Source organism: Cannabis sativa, chromosome 2 (genome assembly GCF_029168945.1).
Source record: "Cannabis sativa cultivar Pink pepper isolate KNU-18-1 chromosome 2, ASM2916894v1, whole genome shotgun sequence".
Taxonomy (NCBI): domain Eukaryota; kingdom Viridiplantae; phylum Streptophyta; class Magnoliopsida; order Rosales; family Cannabaceae; genus Cannabis; species Cannabis sativa.
In genome coordinates, this window is record NC_083602.1 from 6801055 (window position 1) to 6825458 (window position 24404).

At 32.1% G+C, this 24404-nt stretch overlaps 1 protein-coding gene across 2 annotated transcripts; it reads left to right on the forward strand.

The window, feature by feature from the left end:
• The first annotated feature begins 2749 nt into the window (after positions 1-2749).
• On the forward strand, positions 2750-17466 carry LOC115719739 (structural maintenance of chromosomes protein 3). Of its 2 annotated transcripts, none has more exons than XM_030648914.2 (30): positions 2750-3034; positions 3272-3310; positions 3403-3478; positions 4277-4315; positions 4437-4504; positions 4596-4667; positions 5006-5085; positions 5173-5251; positions 5342-5459; positions 5558-5733; positions 7118-7363; positions 7498-7619; positions 8139-8283; positions 9075-9247; positions 9325-9424; positions 10775-10911; positions 11250-11451; positions 12050-12137; positions 12230-12379; positions 13184-13335; positions 13458-13649; positions 13736-13919; positions 14014-14084; positions 14160-14311; positions 14735-14903; positions 15027-15173; positions 15592-15684; positions 16090-16264; positions 16452-16655; positions 17027-17466. In XM_030648914.2, the coding sequence occupies exons 2-29, from the start codon at positions 3296-3298 to the stop codon at positions 16640-16642; spliced, it is 3612 nt and encodes a 1203-aa protein (XP_030504774.1). In that variant the 5' UTR covers positions 2750-3034; positions 3272-3295; the 3' UTR covers positions 16643-16655; positions 17027-17466. The 2 variants fall into 2 exon arrangements, with proteins under 2 accessions (XP_030504774.1, XP_030504773.1); XM_030648913.2 differs by having other exon boundaries at positions 16452-16643.
• Positions 17467-24404: the final 6938 nt, after the last annotated feature.

Consider the following 24404-nt stretch of genomic DNA (forward strand, 5'->3'; position numbering starts at 1 on the left):
AAAATTACAAAATATATTTTTTTCGAAAAAAAAAGTAGGAAAATAACGAGAAATTAATTCACGAGTCACGACAAATATAAATAAATTATAAAACAACAAAAAATAATCAGAAAAATAATTTTATGACAGCTGTAATTAGGGGTGTTAATAAAATACTCCATCAAATCCAATCCACACGACCAATATCTGCACTTGTGCGGATTAAATATGTTGATTGATATATAAAAGTAACCGATCCAATCCAATTCACACATATTTATATATATTAAAAAAATTATATATGTAATTAATATTTTAATGCAAAAAATAGTAATTTAAGAATTTAATACATATGATATAAATATATTTCAAAAATTAATAGATTAAATTTATGTTTCATTATTATACATGGGGAAAATATAATTTAAAACCAAATTAATCATTTCCTTTTACATAATTTTTTTTTCCTTTGAATTTGTTATTTTATTTGTTTTAATTTGTTGTTGGAGACATAAAAAAAAAATAATTGGTTTTATTTTGTTGTTAGTTATGTGAAAAAAATATTTTTTAATAAATATTAAATATAACTTAATATTAAAAGTAACCAATTTAAAGTAATCGATCCAATCCCCACTTTTAAGGATTGAACTATTGGACTTGAACTATTGTGTGGATTGGATTGTATCCAAAATATCAAATCCGCACTTAGTGCGAGCAAAATAGTACAGATTAGACCCCTAACTACAATACAACTATAAATAAATTAGGGATTATATCACAAATTATTAGAGTTAGTCCTACATTGCTAGTGCGTGAAAATAAATTACCATGTATAAGATGAATGGGCTACTCCTCCCATTGCCAATTGGTTTTGAGATGGAACTCCATTCATCTTATCCCAAATTCTAACATGGTATCAGAGTCAAACTAAACTCTAATGAGTATCCGATTTCTAGAAAAAAGCATCTTGTGATCTGTTGTCAGCCCAAAGTATCGCCGGTCCAAAAAGATGAGCCTTAAGCTCCATTTGTGACCTCTCAGCTAATGTGTGCTAGTTTCCAATGTTGATCTCTTTGACCTGTTTTAAAATTCACAAATTTCCTGATGTGTACACCTACAAATTTTTTGATATTTGGCCTTGTGGGATTCTTTCAAATGTTATGTTCGACCCTGTGGTTTTTTAAAGGTCGTTCGTTATACCCACACTTTCCAGGATCTAACGTGAAGAGGGTGTATTAGAGTTAGTCCCACATTGCTAACGTGTGGACATAAATTACCACATATAAAATGAATGAGCTACTCCTCCCATTGCCAATTGATTTTGAGAAAGAACCTCATTCATCTTATCTCAAATTCTAATACAAATACACAAAAATAACAAAAAAAATTATAAAAATACGGTTTCACAGAATTTTAAATATTTTTACGATTTTTTAATTTTATTTACAGAAAATGCCGTCTTTTTATGTTATACTTTTGTTAATTTATTTTTAATTTTTTGTTATCTGTATGTTATTTTTTGTTGTTGTTTTGATGTTATTTTCATGTTACTTTTATATAGTTTACTTGTTGTTTTCGTGATGTTTTTATGAAAAACCGTAAAAATGTAAAATTAATCTTTTATTTTAAACATAAAAATATATATTTTTTTTTACAAAAAAAAATAGCGCCTTATGTAATTATCACAATAAACTATAAAATAACTAAAACATAATTTATTATTTTGTGTAAATAAAAATTTAAATCGTAAAAATAAAATTTGTTTTATTTTATTGTTTTTTTAGTTTATTATGTAAATTTATGTAATTAATTTTAGAGAAATTATTTCATTTATTATTATTTTTTTATTTTTACCACTTAAGTTGTTCCAATAATTGCTTTGATATTTTTTTTACACGAGTTACTATATAGATTTGGATCCCACTCTATACCCTTTTTATATTTATATTGTACTCTTTTATTTTTACTCTATTTTTTTTTTGAATGGAAAATAATTTTATTAACCAACAAATCAGTTACCAAACAAGGTAACAAGTCGGTAGGAACAGACTCCATACCGAAACGACAACCAGGAAATAATATAGAAGCTCTTGCAAAGTTATGAGCTACCACATTAGCTGATCGCTTAATAAAAATAACAGACACATTTCTTAACTCTTGATAGAGTTGTTTACATTCAGTGATGATTTGTCCAAATAAGGATATCATGTTGATTGAACTTCGAATGGCTTGGACCACCGTCAAACAATCAGTTTCAACAATCGCCTTTTGCCAATTTTTCTGTTTTATCCAACTCAAGGCTTCCCGGACTCCAATTGCCTGTGCAATTTCTGGTGTAGTAGCCCCCATAAAAAAATCAGTTCGGCCTTCTAGTAAGAAACCATGGTGATCACGTGCGACCAATCCTATTCCATAACTGCTTCCACCTTCAAAAAGAGCCGCGTCAACATTGATCTTGATACTATTCCATACTCTCTTTTTTAAAATCTATTACTTTTGCCTTTTTTTTAACATTGTACTGATTTTACCCCTTTCACTTCAAGATACTCTCTATGTTACTCTCTTATGTCAGGGTATTTTTGGTACAATACATATAAAAACAGGTATATTTCAATTAAAAAAATTTAGAGGTAAATTTAATTAATTGATTAATAAAATAAGTATTTTTCAACTAAAATATGTGAATTTAAGTAAAACTATAAACATTTTTTAAAAAAAGTAAAAATATAAAAAAAAATTTATTTTTAGTGTAAAAATGAAAAAATGAGGTAATTTTATTTGTCTCCCTCCATTTCAATTCCCGACATGCCGCGAAAGAAACTTAAGAACTCCGTTTATCTTTCACTTCTCTCACTCTCCATCTTCATCGCTTTCTCTTTCTCCTTCAACAATGAATGATTAGGTAAACCCAGACACACAGAAAGTCTTTCCACTTCATTCATCTACTGTTTCTTTCTTTCTCAACTCAAATTCACTCACAAACCCTAAATTCCCATTTCTCTCTCTCCGCCCGTTTTTGTTGGGTCCTCTGCTCAATCCACTTCGTCGCTATCAGGTATCTCATGTTGCTTTATATGTAATCTCTGTGTATCTTACATTTAATATATAATTTTTTTTTTACTATATGAAGAAATTTTAGAAATGTTGTAGTGAGCTTAGATTTCTTGTAAGTGAACATGTGAGGGATTAGGGATTTTAAGCTGAGAATTTGAGATTTGTTATATTTTGTAACTTCTACTACTGATTGATAACATTTTTTCGTGTTTTGTTTCTGTGATTTGCTTTCACAAAGGTTCGATAGTGTCGTAATTTCACCATGTACATAAAGCAGGTAAGGGTCTCTCGTGCCTGGAAGGATTATGATTTCATTTTCATTTAATTTTTCAGATTTTCATAGTAATATTTGTGTTAATTTTGTTGTAGGTGATAATTGAAGGATTTAAGAGCTACAAGGAACAAGTTGCTACTGACCCTTTTAGTCCGAAGGTCAATTGTGTTGGTAATGTTGTTCTTACGTTTGTATTATAGTTTTATACTAAAGTTGTAATCAAACATCTAGTTCCTGTTCATTTTTCTCAGTACATAACTTGAAACTTTGATTCTTTTTCCTAAGAAAGCCAGGATTTGGCATCCGTCAAATTTTCTTAAGCTCAAGCTCTTGAATTTTAGAAAGGAATTTTCTGCAACTTTAGTGCCATTATATATATATATATTACTATTTATGGAGGACCATTCATGTTTCTGCATCTGCAATATATTTTATTGATTTTGGTGATAATATAAAAACTTGGGATTCATCGTCCTTTAGAAATTTAGTGTGCAATCTTTTTATTTTGATGTCATTACTATTTATCTTATGAGTAAGGATATGTGCACACATAAAGTACACATGAACTTATTGATAATTGTTTTAGAAGAGAAGAATAACCAATAAAGAATAAAAGAGATGTGAAATAAGGGTTTTATTCAATTGCAAAGTAAAAGTAAAAAAATACAACTAATAAGAAAGCTTTATATAGGCAACTAACATTAAAAGCTAAAATGAAAAAAAAACTAAAATAACCCTAAATAACTATTTAATACTTATCACACACTTATGTATGTAGCAATTTTTCTTTTATCAATTGTATTAATTTATGATGAAAGTAAATTGCCACATAAGTGTGTGTTAAGTTTGCGTGTAATTTATGTATGCATAATTGCATATATCATTACTGTTATCTTATTTTGCTCTTAGTGTAACTAGTCTTGTTATGGCTACTCTTTTCTAATATCATGTGAACAATTTAATTTACAGTTGGTGCTAATGGCTCTGGCAAGACTAACTTTTTCCATGGTATGGTTTACATTCTCATCTCACTCATACTTTACTTTTAGTGGTTTTGATATTGTTTTTTCTAATAAGTGGACATCATCTTTATCTGATCTGCATGAATTTTCAAATAAATTATTTGTAGCGATCCGTTTTGTACTAAGTGACCTCTACCAGAACCTCCGCAGTGAAGATAGGGTTGCACTACTTCATGTATGTGTTATTCCCTGGCTTGTATTTTCCATGCCTTTTGGTGCAACTGACTTTTTAATTTTAAAGTCTTTTTTCGTGTATTATTGAACAGGAAGGTGCAGGCCATCAAGTTACTACTGCATTTGTTGAGATCTTGTTTGACAATTCGGACAATCGTATTCCGGTACTATCCTAATTTAAAATCTGAATGGGAAGGATAGAGGATTAAATTGAGAAACATGAGAATGCACATTTTATTATCTAATGTGAACATTTCTAACACAACTGGCAATTTGGGTAGTCTCCCCAGCCCTTCACTTTATTTGAAATTTTCTAGAGAGAGATATAATAAGTAAATCATAGGATTTTCTTCATTTTATTTTTCTACATATTTGTATTCTCATGTTTATTATGCATTTCCACGATTCTGCATGAGAAATTACTAATATAGGTGCTTCCTTAGAGAGTTGACCTCAGTCTGGAATCATTATTCATCTATTAGGCCATATCTCCATGTTTCAGGTTGATAAAGAGGAAGTGCGCTTGCGTAGAACAATTAATCAAAAGAAGGATGAATATTTCTTGGATGGAAAGCACATCACGTAAGTTATTTACATCTAGCAATTTGCTTTGTTCTCTACATACTTTTTTGTTGGAAACTTTGAATGATGACAGATAATGATTTTCAGGAAAACAGAGGTTATGAATTTACTGGAAAGTGCTGGGTTTTCTCGATCCAATCCTTACTATGTTGTGCAACAAGGAAAGGTATTACTCTTCTAGTAGTCTGAAGTATGAATTCTTCTTGAAAATCGTCATGCAAGCATTTTAGATTAATGTATTGCTTCCCTTTAACAGATAGCTTCATTAACTTTGATGAAAGACTCTGAGAGGCTTGATTTACTCAAAGAAATTGGTGGCACTCGAGTGTACGAGGAAAGACGTCGGGAAAGTTTAAAAATTATGCAGGAAACTGGCAAGTCACTGTTAAGCTGCTTGTGTTTTAGTACATTACTAGTGTTCTTTTACCAAACTGTGGTAATTCATCCTTGCAATTTTTTTTTGGTTAAACAGGTAATAAAAGGAAGCAGATAATTCAGGTTGTTCAGTACTTAGATGAGAGATTAAGGGAATTAGATGAGGAGAAAGAGGAATTAAGGAAATATCAGCAACTTGACAAGCAGCGTAAATCTCTGGAATACACTATTTATGACAAGGAACTTCATGATGCTCGGCAGAAGTTGGCAGAGGTAAATGATCACTTGTTTAATTGTTTAGAGGCTGTTATTTTTCGCTTGGACTGTGCATTTTGTTCATTTATATTATAGTTGTTCTTGAATTTTTTATTGTCCTTGTTTGTTTGTGAATCTGTTTCAAGAACAACCCACCATATGAGCTCTAGCAAAACTAGTTTTTACAGGACTATCCCAACCTTAAGCACAAATGTGTGTGATACGTTTGAATTTCATCTTTACACATTTATTTATTTTGTCAGAAAACAGCATTATTGTTTGTTTATTTTTGAAAAAAGAAACATAAATTGAATTGATAAGCAATAATGCAAGAAACAGTGACTGGCGTGTACTCAATACCAAGTGTGACAGCGTAACCTAAATAAAGAGCAAAACAGAGACAGAAAATGGCATTCTCTAATGAAATCAGAAAGCAAAATGCCCTTAGATTCATTGGCGTTCATGACATCATGTTGCTAAATTGCAATCCAGAATCTGATTTTTTTCCATAATATATCTTCATCTTTTCAGTCATGCAACCTAAATAATCTACCTACCAAAGTAATTGTTTTTGTATGCCACCCATGACCTCAAAATTTAGAAACTGTACACGGTAGTGTGATCGGCAGCGCTCCAAATTTGATTCAATAAGTATCTAGAACTACACCTGCATAGAGAATTTATAATGAAGGATAGATGATCTCCACTTTCTTTGCATTGTACACTCCAGCCTAAGGAGATATGTGCTGAAAAGATCTTTTGTATGTACTCATGTATATGTAAACGTCTGAAGGCTAGTAAGCACCCAAATACTCTATAGTTATAACTGCGTATTTCTTTTTCTTTTTTGTCATGGTACAATCTGAATAGGAGAGCTTAACATGTTGAAAAATGACTTGATGGAAATATTTCAGGAATTCACCATATGATGAAAATTGTCATGTGATTCTAATTGTTTGCATATGGAAGAATTCTCTTTACTAGTATCATGAATTCTGTGTTTTAGTGTGCTGTTCCATACTTTATGCTGTATTTTCAAACCATATTGTAATCTTTTCCTTTCTGAAAAGAGACTGAGGTCATGTGTCTAAGATTGACTTCCACCCAAATTTATTAGGTACCTCTCTAATGGCCGAGGAAAACGTGGTAACAAAACAAGTAAAAACATTAGAATGCTACAAGATATTACATAAAGCCTGTGACTCTCAATACATAAAGTGAATAATAGCTGCATAGATATTGAGCCAAAATAATAGTATCTTATTGCAGAATGCCACTATATTTTTATCCATATTGTTAGAAATGAAATGATCGCCATGGGCTGAAATGATGACTATCATAATGTGATTGTGTATGAAGCAATGGCTCTGTGTCTAAGGTTGTATCAATTAATTTTATCCAGGTGGAAGAGGCACGAACAAGGGTTTCTGAAACATCTACAAAAATGTATAATAGTGTGCTGGATGCCCATGAAAAATCGAAGGACCTGGATAAGGCAATGAAAGATTTAACGAAAGAACTTAATGGTTTAAGCAAGGAGAAAGAAGCAGCAGAAATCCAAAAAACAGAAGCAATAAAGAAGCAGACAGAGGTTGAGCTTGATGTGAAGGATCTTGAGGAGAAGATGTTTGGAAATACTCGAGCCAAAGTATGTGTTGATAATGCCCAGCATGTTTTTCGTTTTCATTAGTTTTTCCTGTTCAATAAAATTTGTAAATATTGTCTTGGTAATGAGAGGCCAATGATTGTGGCTAATATCTCCTTATGTATATATCCCTGTAGAATGATGCTGTGAGGCAACTTCAACTTCTGCAAAATGAAATTCAGGACTCAATGAATGAGCTTGAAGAAATAAGTCCTTTGTATGATAGTCAAATCATGAAGGAAAAGGAGATTACAAAAGGGTACGTCAGTTAAATCTATATGCATTTTAAACATACATTTCTGCAGCTTGGTATGCATAAATTGATTTTCCATCTGTTCCCATCCTGTAAATATGCAAAGTATGTTTAGTCTTAATACTTTTCTAAAGAAGCCAGGATTAGTTGGATTTTTTATTCCAACAACTTTTTGCCAAACTGCAGCTTGGTAGGCAAAAATTAAATTCACAGCCTTTAGCTGTTAGATGAATCATTTCGAGCTGTACTAGAATTCATATTGGGTTTATGCTGAGTGCATTTATTGGCTAATGCTTCATATTGACACTGGTAGCCTCTGTTCAGCTTTGATGGCATTCATTATTAAGTATATGCTTTATTTCACTCTATTGGCAAAGGCTTATTCTTTTTATACGTGTGCTTCTTTTCACATTGAATTTTGTTCTTATAACATGTGGAAGTATTCAATTACTAAATATTTGGCCTCACATAAATTTCTCCATTTGCTGATACCTTTTCGACATGATTGGTGCTGATGTCCTGTAGTATAATGGAGCGTGAGAAGCAACTTAGCATCTTATATCAAAAGCAAGGTCGTGCCACCCAATTCTCGAATAAAGCTGCTCGTGACAAATGGCTTAAAAAGGAAATTAAGGATCTTAATGTTGTTCTGACTTCAAACCTGAATCAAGTAAGTATTCTCATTGGTATGCTCTAAGATGTTCATTGATAAAAAGTTATAGTATTCTCATTGGTACACTTTTCGTCAGAGTTTCTCTTGTTAGGTTCCTTGTATTTTGTATATACATATAAAAGGTCAATATATTGGTTGAAATACAGTGTTGTCTATATGTTAATGAATGACGTGGTTCACATTTGAGAAATTTATCAGTGTTGTTCATGTTATGGGTTCCTTGTGTAGTTTCTTACTGTCTAGCTAATGTTCAAGAAAATGTGACCAGACCATATCTGAGTTTTCAGTGGATAAATGTTGGGAATCAAACCCAGAGAAACACCAAAACAGGAAAATTATAGAGGCAAACACACGACTCTATTACTGAATTCAGAGGGAAATATTTTAATTATCAACTAAATCATTAAAAAAATCTAAAATTTAAACAAAAAAAAATCAGATTTTTTAACTCTTAAAATCATGAAAAAATTGTGAAGAAAAATTATGTGAAAAAATATAACTTCAGAATGTACATTTGCGTCAATTATTCTTGATTAGATTAAAAATAGTACTTATAAGTATATTTTTCAAAAATCAGATTTTTTGTTACTTTTTAGTTTTGTAATAAATTTTAAGTCATTTAATAAGTATAATTTATTGTAAATATTTAATTACTAGTATGCTTGGGCAATATGACCGTGTCATGTGTCGTTCTCGCGATTTTTTGCGGCTCATATTTTCTCTTAATGCAACATTTTCACACTATAATTTAGTTTTATATAACATCTCTTTACTTTTGTATGATTCAGGAGAAAAAGCTTCAGGATGAGATTCATCGCCTTAGCTCCGAGTTGAATGAGCAGGATGTCTACATTGAGGGTCGCAGAACTGAAATTGCTAATCTGGAGTCCTTTATTTCTCAGTCTCGTGAAGGTTTCAATCATCAAAAATCACTGAGAGACAAGTTGCAAGATGAGCGGAAGTATGAGTGATTTTGCAATTACATTATTTATGCATTTGCTGTGGATATGCCAGTGGGGCTAATTTTTATCTGCATAGGTCCTTGTGGGGAAAAGAAACTGAACTTTCTGCTGAAATTGATAAACTGAGAACAGAGGTTGAGAAGGCAGAAAAGAATCTCGATCATGCAACTCCTGGGGTAAGTATCCTTGTAGTTTGTTGTGCTATTAAATTTTTTCTTGTTTGTAAATTGAGAACTGTTTGGTTTAATTTTTTTTTAGAATATCACTATACAGGGGATGGTTGGGCACTTTGGCTAGAAAGAAACAGTAGGATATTTCAGGACACTGACTTGTACGGGTTCCATCTTTGGGATAATATTAAGTTTTCTTAAAAATTTCATAGAGTTTTTTCTTCTTATTTACGTAGAGATTGGAACTTTTGGGGGTGATTGTAGATGATTCCTTATCATTTTAATTAGTAGATGATGTCTTGTCATCTGATGTAAACCTTTCGGTTTTATCTATCTATATATATTTTAGTTTCTTATTATAAAATTAAAGATTGAGAATTAGAGGGTGTTACCATGGTTTTCCTCCGCCATAAGTTAGGCCTCCTAAATAAATTTGGGAAGAGGTCACTCATGGACATGTGACCTTTGTCTCTTTTAAAAAATAATAATAATAAGAAGTGAAAGAATTGAGCTTAATGAAAAGAGTGAGGCGTTGTAATTGGTAATCTTCAAGTTCAGCAAAAAAGGGTGTTTGCCATTTTTGCAATGTGTGAGTTGATATGTTAACGTGATTTGATATCCCTGGCCAAGTGAAATGCAACTTATCATTTATTTTTTCTTTCTATATTAACATTGGCTTTGACTGATCTTTGTGTTTAATATGACTACGAACACCAATCTTTGTCACTTTTTAACGTGACAATTGACAATTATACAAGAAAACTGTGCCATATAGGTTGCGGAAGAAAAGTCCCTCTCAGTTGATACTATCCAAAATGAGATACTACTGCCAGAACATAACAAAAGAGAATCACTAATTAATGTCGTTTACTTATTTAGCTTACGTCTATAAGTACTTACCCATTTCAATGCTGAGCCAAATCTTCTTCTTTTAAATTATTGGAGCAATACAAGTGATTGCCACACTCTGCCTTAAAGGTTTTTCTTTTTAATTATTATTTTTTAAAAAAATTGTGAAGTTTATTGATTTATGTCAGTAATATATATCCTTAAAGAACAACACTTTACATGGCTCATTAATAATAGAGAAGATTCCCAGGCTAAGAGGACTTCCGCCAATTTGTAGACTCGATAGTACTTATAGAACTACATTCATACTAGGGTCCTATATTGAAATATTTACTCCATTTTTTGTCTTCCTTTTGTTTCCTTATTTCCTTTTATCTACATTTTTTGTTTGATGTAGCTGACAGCTAGATTGTGGAATCTGGCATCCCATTGTGGGACTGCAGCCTTTTCTGTTTTCTATTTTAATGCAATTTAGTCATTTGCATTTCTCTTGTTTAATGTTTTCAGGAAGTCAGAAGAGGGCTAAATTCTGTTAGAAGGATCTGCAGAGAGTATAAAATTCCTGACGTATATGGTCCAATTATAGAGCTCCTTCATTGTGATGAAAGATTTTTCACTGCTGTTGAAGTTACTGCTGGAAACAGGTTTGTAACGATTATTCTAAGGCTTTTTCTTCAGTGATGCTTTTTTATTGTAGACTTTGTAGACATCTGCTCAAGAAGCATACTAAACAGTTGAAAACACCGATGTAGTTGCATTGTGACTGTTTTTTTTCTCTGTTTGTTTTGTCCATAGCTTTTGTTACCCCTGTTTTCCTCCGCCACAAGTGAGGGGTTTCAATAAATTCGAGTGGGGGCCAGTCTAAGACAAGTGGTCCCTTTCTCTTTTCTTAAAAAAAGTGTCATAAATTCTTTTCTTCCTGCTTCTACAAAGTAGATATTATATTTTCTTTTTCAGTGACATTTAGTCATCTCCTGAACAGCTTATTCCATGTGGTGGTTAAAACTGATGATATATCAACCCAGATAATTAAGCACCTGAACGCATTGAAAGGGGGACGAGTTACATTTATACCACTGAACAGGGTGAAACCACCACATGTTAACTATCCAAAGAGTTCTGATGTTATACCACTTGTGGACAAGTTGGAGTTTGATAAGAAATATGGAGATGCTTTTAAACAGGTTTGCTGCTAACTGGAATTTGTTTCAAATAGAAATATCAGTGCAATCCATGATTAAATGTTTGAAACAATTGATATATTATATTGTTTTAAAATTGGTTTTAGAGTTACTGAAATTTATGCTATTAAAGTTTTTGGGAAAGAGATCTCTCCCCACCTCTTCTTGGTTGTAGTGGTTGATTTTCTTGGCTCTGTGGGCAAACAATTTCTAAGGGATGAGCTGAAGGTGTGGATTCTATGGATTCTTTCCCTTATTATTTTTGATGGTGGGGAGTTAGTGACGAGGAGAAATCTGTCAGTTTGGTGGGTTTAGGATTTTATTTCTCGACCTAGGGAGAAGATGGTTTGGGTATTGGCAATTTGGCTGGGAAGAATAAATCTGTTTAGTTCAAGGCTCTCCTCAGAACTCAAATTTTAAGGAGAAATGAAAATAAAATAAAATAGAGGGAGTTCATTTTTTCTTGGTTGGATTCTAATGAAAAAGGATATTTTCTTTTAGGGAAAGTGGGACATAGATTTTATTACTGTAGAATAGTTAGAATATATGTTTCAGTTCTGACATATCTTCTCTTTGTAAATGTACATTTTCTCTTTTGTAGGTTTTTGCTAGAACAGTGATTTGTCGAGATCTAGATGTGGCTACAAAGGTTGCTCGTAAGGATGGGCTAGACTGTATAACTTTGGAAGGTAGGTGGTCATTTTTATTTTTATTATTATTTTTTGTAATGAATGTGGATTTTTTTGGTGGATGTTTGATGGCTTATAATATCTTTTGACAGGTGATCAAGTGAGCAAGAAAGGTGGTATGACTGGTGGATTTTATGATCACCGGAGATCAAAATTGAAGTTTATGAATATTGTCATGCAGAACACCAATTCTATAAAAGCAAAGGAAGATGAATTGGAAAAAGTCAGATTTGAGCTTCAAGATATCCTTTTGGCTAGCTATTTCTAAGGACTTGCTGCATGTAAATGTTTATTTATTATTATTCATCATGTTTGTGGGTTTTAAGTTTCATTGCCATGTATTCCAAGAAGGAAGTATAAGACGGGGAAACACAAACAATAGCGCAGCGAGATATCTTCTCCTCTCTAGATATGTGGCCAAAACTGGAAAAAAGAATAATAAAACTTCTCTATAGTAGTTTACGATTGATAATACCAGTGCTTATTTTGTGGCGATTTTTTGTCAGCAGCTCATGCAAAAGATATCTTGAGTTTTTTGGTGTTAGCTGTGCTATTTGGAAATGCTTTTGAGGATTAAGTTTATTGCTGGGATAATCTGGAGTAAGAGCACTAAGGAATATAAAACTGCTCTATAGTGGTTAATGATTGGTAATACCATAGTGCATTTGTGGGAAAACCAGTTATGTAGTTCATGGAAAGATAATCTGGAGTTTTGTGGTGTTAGCTGTGATATTTGGTAAACACTTTTTTGAGTTATAGGTTTATGGTTGGGATAGAAAATTGCCAATTTACAACTTTGATAGGCTTTGGAATATTACAATGCCCGTGGTCTGGTCCCTCCCTCCCACCCACACACCCACACACGAGAAGTCCTAAATTTTTTTTTTTTGGTGTTGTATCCACTCAGTTATACTGTAATATAAGATGATGCCTCAACTTGTAGTTTTTGGTTAAACAGTTAAAAGTATGGTCATACAAATAACCCTTTGGTTGGTGTTCATTATTATTTGCATGCTCTGTGCTTTTGTTTTGCTAAATTTTCCCACAGATAGACAAGAAAATTACAGAACTTGTAACTGAGCAGCAGAAAATTGATGCGAAGCGGACTCATGATAAGTCTGAGTTAGAGCAACTTAAGCAGGACATTGCAAATGCTAATAAGAAGAAACAACTAGTGTCGAAAGCTCTGGTTAAGAAGGTATTTTTGGGCTTTCATAGTTTTATTGTGCATCATGGGGGTGGGGTGGGGGGGTGTTATACATTGTCGTTGCGTGCTGTCTGTCAGGTAAGGTTGTCTATTCTCATTCTTTCTGTTTGCAGGAGAAATCACTTGCAGATGTGCAGGCTCAAATTGATCAGCTTAGAGCCAGTATGGCCATGAAAGAGGCTGAGATGGGCACAGAGCTCATTGACCACTTAACTCCAGAGGAAAGGGTTCTTCTTTCGAGATTGAACCCTGAAATTGCAGATCTCAAAGAACAGCTAATTAAATGCAAGACAGACCGTATTGAGGTTAGTACCATGGGTTTTGTTGGGGATTATATAGATTTTTTTTCATGTAATGTGATCTCATACATGCATATATTGGCAACTGATAGACTGAATCAAGGAAATCTGAGCTTGAGACTAATTTAACAACCAACCTCAAGAGGCGAAAGCAAGAATTGGAGGTCATAGTATCTTCTGCAGAAACTGACAATTTGCAAGGAGAAGTTGAAAATAAGAGGCAAGAACTTCATGATGCTAGATCAGCAGTTCAGGATGCAACAGAGCAACTTAAAAGTGAGAGCCATGATATATTCTTTTTCTATGATTTCCAGCTGGAATAAAGGTTTAATGTTTGCTTCTGTTATTGGCCAAAAACTATGTTTCTCAGGAGTATGTGCAAGTATAGGGGATAGAACAAAGCAACTCAAGAAGATCAAAGATGAGAAGACCAAGCTAAAGGTAGTTTTGTTGTGTGGCTGGAGTGGTGGCTGTGTGTTTTGTTGTTGGTGCTTTAATGATTGTTTGTGAATGCAGAATTTAGAAGACAACTACGAGAGAACACTTCAGGATGAAGCTAAAGAGTTAGAACAGCTGTTAAGTAAAAGAAACATGTTCCTTGCTAAACAAGAAGAGTTCTCAAGAAAAATCAGGGAGCTTGGTCCATTGTCATCAGATGCTTTTGAAACGTATAACTTTTTGATCTTTAACGTAACTAATTAATCTCACACACACACACGTATTTATATACTATTTTATAGTATTATTTATTTGTTTTATTTTATTGTGTAGAACTAATAAATTGTATATTCGTATTTGGATATGTAATTCTATTTTATTAGTTCCAGCAAAAAAAAAAAATTTCGATCATGTCACGAAAATAAATTAATAATCAAAAGCAGATAATAAAACAAGAGAAGTATGTTAACACTTAACACCATTAAACTCCTTTTATCGTAATTGATTATTTATAAGAAAATGGATTGAAACATTTAGAGAAAAGAAAACCTGTAGAAGTCTCTCCATTTTCATTTATATATGGAATAATGTTATTGCGATTTTTTTCATTTTTAGACAATCTAATGGGATTATCTTTCTAATGGAATTGCTAGGTATAAGCGGAGGAACATTAAAGAACTGAATAAAATGTTGCATAAGTGCACTGAGCAATTGCAGCAATTCAGTCATGTCAACAAAAAGGCACTTGATCAGTATGTTAATTTCACAGAACAACGAGAAGAACTCCAGAAAAGGCAAGCTGAACTGGAGGCCGGTGAAGAGGTAGGCCATTAGTACTTCACTGAAGCATCTTCTCACAGGATGCTTATTGTTATATAAGTATTATTTCATATTTTATGCTTGAAAAATTCTGGTAGCTCAAGTACTGTGTTTCAAATTCTGCAGAAAATTAGAGAGCTTATATCTGTTCTAGATCAGAGAAAGGACGAGTCGATAGAACGTACTTTCAAAGGTGTTGCCAGGCACTTCAGAGAAGTTTTTTCTGAGCTAGTACAAGGTGGGCATGGTCACCTAGTCATGATGAAGAAAAAGGTGGGTCATTATATTGCTGAAGATAACCTACCTTTGTATTTACTCGTTGGGGTTTGGCAATAATGATGATAATGCTTCAAAAGTTTATTTGTTTTTGGATTTGGTGCGGGAGTGGATCTATTCTCTGTATTCTGTCTGTTTATTCATCCTGTCCCTAAATGTTGTACCTAATTAATAACTTCACTAGAATTCTCCTTTATCACTCAATAAAATGAGGAAAAGATAAAAGCGAAAAGAAGATTGATAAAGTATTGTTGGGCGGTTTAATTATCTCTTATATATGGTTAGCATATGTTTTTGCTGGTTGAATGATTTTTGTGGCTAGTCAGCATCTATCAGTTGCTTCTTGTCTAGCAATACAGGTTAAGAAAGTTGGTCTAATATCTGTTTTCTTACTATTATTTGTTTACATTTACAGGACGGTGACCATGGTGATGATGATGATGAAGATGGACCTCGTGAAGCAGATGTGGAGGGTAGGGTTGAGAAATACATTGGTGTGAAAGTTAAGGCATGTGTTATCCTGACCTAAGCATTTATTTCTATTGTGAAAGGAAAACTAACATATTTGGTCTCACTTTATTGATCATATGTGGCAAGCAAAATACGGGAATCATTCTAGACATCAACTGTACTTTCCTATAGTAATATATATTTTGTTTGAAAGTACTCCCCATCTAATCCTACAATAGTGGGGAACCAGAAAATTAGAGCAGGAGCTATCCATCCATCTTCTGTTATAGTAGTTTGTTGGTGAACAAAGTAGGAACTAATAACGTAAAATTTTCTGTAGTATAGTTAACGAAGTAGAAGCTAATTCAGTAAAATTTTCCAACTAAATATATATGTTATCTATTTGCCCATATGAGTTTGTTGACAGTAAAACTTTTTCGCTCATGATTGGTTTGTTTTTTAGGTTTCTTTTACCGGGCAAGGAGAAACTCAGTCCATGAAGCAACTATCTGGGGGTCAGAAAACTGTTGTTGCACTTACACTTATCTTTGCCATCCAGCGATGCGATCCAGCTCCATTCTATCTTTTTGACGAGATAGATGCCGCTTTGGATCCTCAGTACAGGACTGCTGTAGGAAGTATCCTATATTATTGTACTTGTTTGTTTGTTTATTTAATTATTATTTGTTTTTCCATATAAGCCAAAGTTATATTTAGATCTTAAACTAATTACTTTGTGAACTGTTGCACTCTTTATCTGTTCCATCCCTTCTTGTGATCTTGAAATCCATTGGGCTCTACGAGTTCCTTACTACTTCCTTGTAGATATGATTCGTCGCTTGGCAGATATTGCAAATACTCAATTCATAACCACAACATTCCGACCGGAGCTTGTCAAAGTTTCAGACAAAATATATTATGTCACACATCAAAACAGGGTGAGCTTTGTTAAAGTTGCCTCCAAAGATCGGGCACTGGACTTTATCGAGCATGACCAGTCTCACAACGTTGAGTAAGGTAATAAAAAAGGTAAACTTTGCAATTTATAGATATTGTGAAGTTTGTGTTACTACAGTGCAACAACAAGTTTAAATGATATTTATGTAGTTTTGTATTGTTGTTTAGTTTCAATCCTTGTATGGTGCTTTTCTTTTTGTATAGTACATTTTTGTTATAGTAGTAGTTTTATCGGTCTTTACGAAAGTTGAGGTTCAAAGTTTGAGTTTTATGCAATTAATATGACTTTTTAGTTGAAGTTTTTTACTTGGTGTAGAGTACCAAGGGAATGTGTGTAGTATGTAAATTTTTGTTAAGGAATTTACATTTTGTAGTATTTGATCAAGGAGACAGCTAGTGTAACTATTCCTCATAATTTTTCTTTTTGTATTTTTTATTTGCAGTTTTTCCTTAATCCATTCAGGAGAGTCTCACCCATATCCGGACTCTGAAGAATTCGGTGTGTTGTCTTCTAGATAGGGGGCTTGTAGTTTTAGCCAGAAGACTGTATAGATAGATGATGCTAAACAACTCGAATTTGGTAGTTAGATAGATTAAAACATATTTCGTGATCGGTATAAAAACAGTCATATATGGCAAACCTTTAGTTTGTATTATGTAAATTTGGGGAGGTCCATGGATCAAGGAATGCTGGATCATGTAACTACTCACTCTTTGCTTCTTTCTGTTTAATCTTTGACTACGTTCTTGTACATGGAAATAGGATATGGACTCGGCTCAGCCTGTGTTTATCACGTGGGGCACAGCCAATGCCCACTCAGTTTCGAATTTCGATTGGTTGAAGGTTTGAATCGTTTGATATATGTTATTTTTTTTTGTTTTAGTTGTTTATTTCCGTTAACATCAACGAGTACTGTCATGCCATTCCTTTTCCTAAGTACCAAATTGTCACTATTGAAATGTTAATTATTTTTAGTGCCAATTAATTGGTTAACCTTATATCGGGCTTTTGATAAGAACTATTCACTTTTAGAATTTGAAGTGAACCCCATCTAGTTGAGAAAATTATGCGGAGTATTCCATTCTTTTTACTAAGCCATAGACAAACCAAAAATAAGCCAATATAATGAGATCTATTATAATCTAGTTTATTATAATCACAAATGTTGTAAAAATGTATTTTATATAATATATTATTTTTTATATACTTTTAATTTTTTTTTTTCAAACATAAATTTATATGCATTTAATAAAAATAAGTTATAGTATTTGTTTATTATATTTTATCAAATGTAAAAAAAAATTAGAAACTCAAGTATATAAAAAAAAATGTGAGGTTGAAGTTGTTTGTTAATATTAAAATAAAATATAAATTATTTTTTTTTTAAAAAAATAAGAGATTTAATAATTATTTATTTTATTATAATTAGTTTATTTATTTATTTTTTTAATATGTAATAAATAAGTAAATATGGTTTTAGTACAAAAAAAATTATTATAGTCTTTTAATCAAAACAATTTTTTCTGAAAGTTGGGTTTTAGCTGTAGTTTTTCCAATTTTTTTTTTTTAAAAAGCTGTTTTTTGACTGTTTGCCAAACACATTTTTATCACAATTTTTTCAAAAATAAGCTTTTAGCTTTTCTAAAAGCTGTGCCAAACAGGCCCTTAGTGTTTAATGACTTGAAAAAGAAAAAAACTTGGGTGGCGTTTGGATGGAGGTAATGAAATGGAAATGAAACAATTTTCATTCTGTTCCTTTGTTTGGTTGCATTTTAAAGTATTAGAATGACATTCTAATGGAATGTTCTTTCTACTATTTTGGTAGAATGACTATTCCATTTTAAAAAGGAAGAAAAGACTATTAAAAAGAGAAAAAAATTAATAATTTTTTTATGGATTTTAAATTTTAAAAAGATTTTTTTTTTAATTATATATATTTAAATAGGAGAGATGTTAAAAGGAGCTAGCATTGCTTAGCATTCTGCCACATTATCATTATTATAATTTTTTTTTAAATAAGAGAAGTGTTAATAGGCTCTCTTTAAGTTACACTAATTTTCAAACTATTTTTATAGTTCTAGTTGGTCCATTAACCTGAAATTTTGTTTTATATAATTACTAACGGATTAATCAGTTAACTTTTTCAATTATCATACACGATTAAAAAGTTATCTGATTGACGAACAATTTGATGGATCAAATTATTTACAGAATAATAAAAACTAAAATGCTTGTAAAAATAATAACATAGTGAGTTTTTACATGGTTCAACTTCAAATGACCTACTCCTTAAGACACACCTATATAAGAAAAATTGATCTATAAGAGATTCGAAGATAAAAATGTATTTTCAACATCAATATATCAAATAAAAGTGAGAAAAGTCACCTACGAGTATATAACTCTCACATGCAACCATTGTCATCTTTTTGGCCAAAAAGATGGTAGTGCTCTCTTAACTAATTGGCCAAGAACCAATGTGGATAAAATGATTTTCTAGAATCCATATGATTGAAATAAGCAAGAAACACCATCTAAGGGTTCCGATAAGCTATGCCTAACCACTGTTATTTTTTAGCCCCGACTGATGGCAATGGTCCCCTATTAGGGTTTCAGACGCTGAAATGAGATTATGAGGTCCCGGGATCCCCAAAATATGATTCAACATTAAAAAATAAGTCAAAACACACCTTGAGGGATCCAGGAACATGCACGGTCGAGAACTGCCACTTGACCGTGTCAGTGCTCGCATCTTGAGCAAAATAGCACAAATTTCCCTTTAGTAAAACCTCTCAATTTTTATCCAAATGACTTGGTTCAACATGCATTGGAAAGATATTTTTAAGAAAAATCTAAGTGCGTCTTTAGTTATAGCTCAATTATGAAGGTATCAGACTCAAAATTGGCTCACAAGACAGGCTGGTACACTTTACTTGGGAATTGAGTGGTGTAAATAAGTGTGGGATGTTGGAGAGCTATGCCACAACCCATGTGGCATCATATGCGAGAAGTGGCACCCCAAAACACCTATTTCCAACACTTCTCTCCAATTTCATGAATCTCAAGCTGAGAGGTTACATCCCTTGTCACTTTTTTCCAATTTCGTATATTTTATTCATTATTGGAAATAAGATACGAGATTTAAAAGTGAGACACCCCGACATGTGGGGGATCACTAACATATCCTAAGCCTATGTAAAGATAGTGATTGGCTGGTTATGGGGAAATCAATTGCTTGCTGGCTGGACGAAAAAACTTGAGAGACAAAATCCTTGGCGACTTCTTAGAACACAAAACTCCTTGAGATTTTCTTCCTTCATTTTTCGGCCCAAGTCCTTCATACTTTGTCGACACCAAGCCTCTATTACTAAATTACCATTGACATACATAGTTACCAAGAACAAGATCATTCTCTTTTCTTAATCCTATTGGTTTATTGTTCACAAGAACCTTACAACCACCATCTTTATCAGATTTGTGAATATTGGGTCTCCCATGAGCCTTGTGTTCATAAGTCTCAATACAAATTTCACCTAGAAATCTATTTTTGTATTATTGTCCACATACTCTTGAGAACATAACTCTAGTGTGTCAGATCCAATTAATAAAAACAAAAGTAGACGTAGCCTCATTACCATTGCGGGGGTGAACTTTTTTTTTTTTTGAGTGTAGCGTAATGGTATTTTACAATCAGTTAATAGCTTAATAACTTCAAGGTCTTAGGTTTGAACCCATGACCTCTCCCTTTTTCCTATCCCCCCCTCACCACTAAGCTAGCCTTAGTGGCTTGACATGGGGCTGAACTACTATAAATCCCTGGTGTCTATTTTATTTACTGCAGTTTTATTTAGCCAAATTAATTCATCGCAATCCTTTTATTTTTTATGATTTTTTTAGATCAGTTGATAAAAAATTGTGTCAACATAGATCATGAAGTTGATGAAGAAAGCCATGCCATCACTTTGTTGAGATTTCTCCCAATCGCACGCCAAGAAGTTAAGGATACCATCAAGTATGGCAGAGATGTGATTGCATTGGAAGATGTTCTTGCCACACTTAAGAGAGAATTTGAGAAGAAGGAGTTTGGACCAGCTCAAAAGATACTTGGTATTGGAGTTTCAAGGAACATGAAGGAAGAGACAATCAACTTAAAGCAGTCCGAGTACATCAAGAAAGTTATTTAAAAGTTTAACATGGAAGATGAAAGAGTACATCCGTTCTGTTAGGCAGACAATTTTTTTTTGTCAAAAGAACAGTATCTGAACAGTGCGAAAGAGAAAGAGGAATGAAGGATGCACCCTATGCAATGGTTTTGGGATGTTTAATGTATGTGATGGTGAGCACCATACTGGACATAACTCATGCTCTAAGCTTCTTAAGTCGGTTCATGTCCAATCCGGGCATTGAACATTGGAAGGCCCTCAAATGGTTATTAAGGCACTTAAAGGACACTTGGGATTATGGTTTGACCTATGAGAAAGCACAAGAAAAATTGGAGTTGAAAGGGTTTTTGGATGTCGATTATGCTTCAAATAGAGATATGAAAAAATCAACCACTTCTTACATTTTCATGACAAACCGGAATTGTATATGCTGGAAGGCCTAATTACAGTATGTGGTTGCACTTTCCACCACGAAAGCTGAATTTATGGCTACTATAGAAGCATTCAAGGAAGCGTTATAGTTTTGGGGAATTATGTTTAAATTGAAACAAATAAAAGGTGGGGTGACTATGTACTTGGATAGCCAGTCATCCATACATCTTTGCAAGAATCTGATTTATCATGAAAGAGCAAACATATAGATATAAGACTCTCTACTGGATTAGGGAGAAGAAAGAGGAGGGACTAGTTGAATTAGAGAAGGTCAGAACAGAAGATAATCTTGCAGATGGTGGGACTAAGGTCTTAATAGTAAACAAGTTCAAGCATTGCTTGGACTTGATCAATCTCAAAAGTTAGTATACTCAAATATTTGGAACACCAACCATGATGGCTATATTCTTTCTTCATCATCATCGTATTTTTAATTTGAAGAAACTAGGTGAAATTTGCAGTATAGTTCCTCTAAATAAAAAGGTCTCCATAAGTTTTTTTATCTTCCCGAAAAGTTAGTTGTCTCCCAGAAGAGCTTTCTCGGAAGGCCTTTGTGTCCATCCGAAAAGAGTCTTCAGGAAAGCAAATCTTTCTCTGAAAATGAGTTCTGGATGGCTAGCTGTTCCCTTATGGAAGGGAGTCCCAGTCTCCCAGATAGTCGACTTTAGCTGTCGCTTTTTCTATCTGGGAAGAATCTTCAATGTGTGCTTCAGTTCATAGTCTTAGAAGCATTCACTTCATCCAGGAGCACTACAACTTAAGCTGAAGTGGAGATCCTGTTACGAGGAGTTTGTTAAGTTTGTTATGTCTTAACTAACTTAACAACTAAGCATTTGCAGCTACCGACTTTAGGATCCATATCCCTTATCTATAAATACCACAAACTCTTATGTTTTAGTAGAGTGATTATCAGATGAGTTTCGAGAGGTGATCTTGAGAGAGAAAGATTGAGAGGTAGAGAGAGAGAGGTACAGAGAAAAGAAAGAGATTGGGTTTGGATTTGTATGAAGAATCTTCTATAGATGAAGAAAATTTTAGGGCAAGAGTGTGAGAGATAAACACTTTGAGAGAATCCAACAGAGAATCGATCTCGACTGTATTGTACTTCGTTCTTGCTCAATCCATAAAGAAGATTTGGTGGTATTCTAAAACTAGAGTAGAGCCATAGATCATATCAATCTATGAGACTTGAACCAATGTATATCTTGGTGTTATTTTTATTGTTTTATTACCTTAATCATTTCTGGTTTTAATACTCTGTTCATCCCTGTTTTAATCTCCAATTATTGTGTGTGAATTGTTAATCTTGTCATTAGTCATTACTATTTATTTGTTGATTTAGTTTTAGTTGATTTGATTCTGCACTTTAGTTGTAATTTTTTCACAATATTGATTTGCATATTGCAATAAGGTTGATGTCTTATTGTTTTAAAGTTATCTTTTTTATTGTTTTATAATTGTTCTCTTGTTGTTGTCTATGTGTTTTATAGGTAGTTTTTTTTTTGTTGCTTTAGTTGTTTTTTGTTTTACAGAAATATAATATTTTTATAATTTTGAAACTTTAAGATAATATTTTTGAAAATTTAATTTTATAAAAATGTAAAAAACAAAGTATGACAGAAACAATGTAAAAATAACAAAAAAATCTATATATTTTTGTAAAAACCCTATAATGAATCCAAGGTCCACAAAATAATTCCCTTGCTCTCTATTTATATAAATCAAATGACAAAAATATTAAATTAAATTATTAAGATAAGTCACCTGTTCTTCAAATTTTCTCAAATGTATTTTGTTCCTTATGATTGATCTGTCAATCCAATTGAGCAGGACACAAGTTTTTTTTTTCTTTAATTTTTTTTTTTCAATCTTGCTAGATCTTTCTAAGTCCTTTTGCTCTTTCCATTTCGTGTGTTGTTCCTTATATTTTAATCAAACAGTGCATCTAGTTGAAATTGGAGGTGAACACAACTTTATGCCAAGCTGTACTTTCCTCTTATAAATAAAACATTACACATACATTGCTAAACACATTATACACTATTTTTGTACACTATATATAATGTGTAATTATCTATAACCATACAAATTAAAATATGAAGATCTCAACTTAATTATCAAATGGTTACTCTTACTTATAATAGATAGCCAAAATAATCCAAAAAAAATATTCCCTACAAATAATAGTGGTTGACTTAATCAAGTGTTATAGAGACATAATAATATGCTTAATAAATTCCATTAGTGGATCCTCATGATAATAATATTTATAATATTATAAATGCTTTAGAATGTTTAAAGCTGCACGGAAGTACTATATATGTTTTATTTGCCTGATGACTATGACTCAATCTCAAATGGAATCATTAGTTGACCAAGTACACTGCTTCAACAACAAAATTAATTAAATACATAAAATATTTATATTCTCTTTTTTTAAATTTATATATAATTAAATATAGTACTTACTCAACTAATTAATTGAAGATGAACATATCAAAAGTGTTTGGAAGACATCACAAATAGGTCAGGGTTAAATTAGCAAACCTTGGCCAGAAATGAAAAAGAAAAAGCTAACTTTTTTATACAATGTGTCATCATATATTTATTGTATATATTAATTATTTGGATATGATTTTACCAAAATTTCTTGCAAGTTTAGACTAGAATAAACTAGTTAGAACTGTGCTGAAGAGTCTAGAAGAAAAGAATGGTTATTAACATTTAGATTAATGTATTCAAATTTGATTAATTTATTATGTAATGATAACAATACAATTCTCTTATATATTATGTGTGTTTCTTCAAAAAAATTAAAATGAAAAAAAGTATTAGCTAGGCTTGAAATTTTATATACAAAATAAAGACATATAAATATATATAAATATATATCTATATATATATTTAATTTACTATAGTTTAATTGATAAGTGTTTATTAGTATTTTAATTTAAATAAAACAAAATGTTAAGTGTGATATGTGACTTGTTTGTATTTACCTAAAGGCCTTGCTATTTACTAGTCAAATTAATAATTAGTATTTGAATTTTCATAAAAGAAAACGTTTAGTTCGAATTGTGTCTTGTTTATTTACCAAAAATAAAGATAATCAAAATGATATTCTTCTTATAAATTTAATCAATTCGAAAATTTTAAACTTAATTTAAGCATGAAATATTAAAATTTTGTAGTAGCATTTAATATTTTCTAATATTTATAAGCTTC

Excerpts from the sequence above, each read along its gene's own strand:
- LOC115719739 (XM_030648914.2), top strand. Across the intron at positions 8,284-9,074 it reads TGACTTCAAACCTGAATCAA|GAGAAAAAGCTTCAGGATGA; the intron begins GTAAGTATTCTC and ends TGTATGATTCAG. Across the intron at positions 15,685-16,089 it reads ACATTGGTGTGAAAGTTAAG|GTTTCTTTTACCGGGCAAGG; the intron begins GCATGTGTTATC and ends TTTGTTTTTTAG.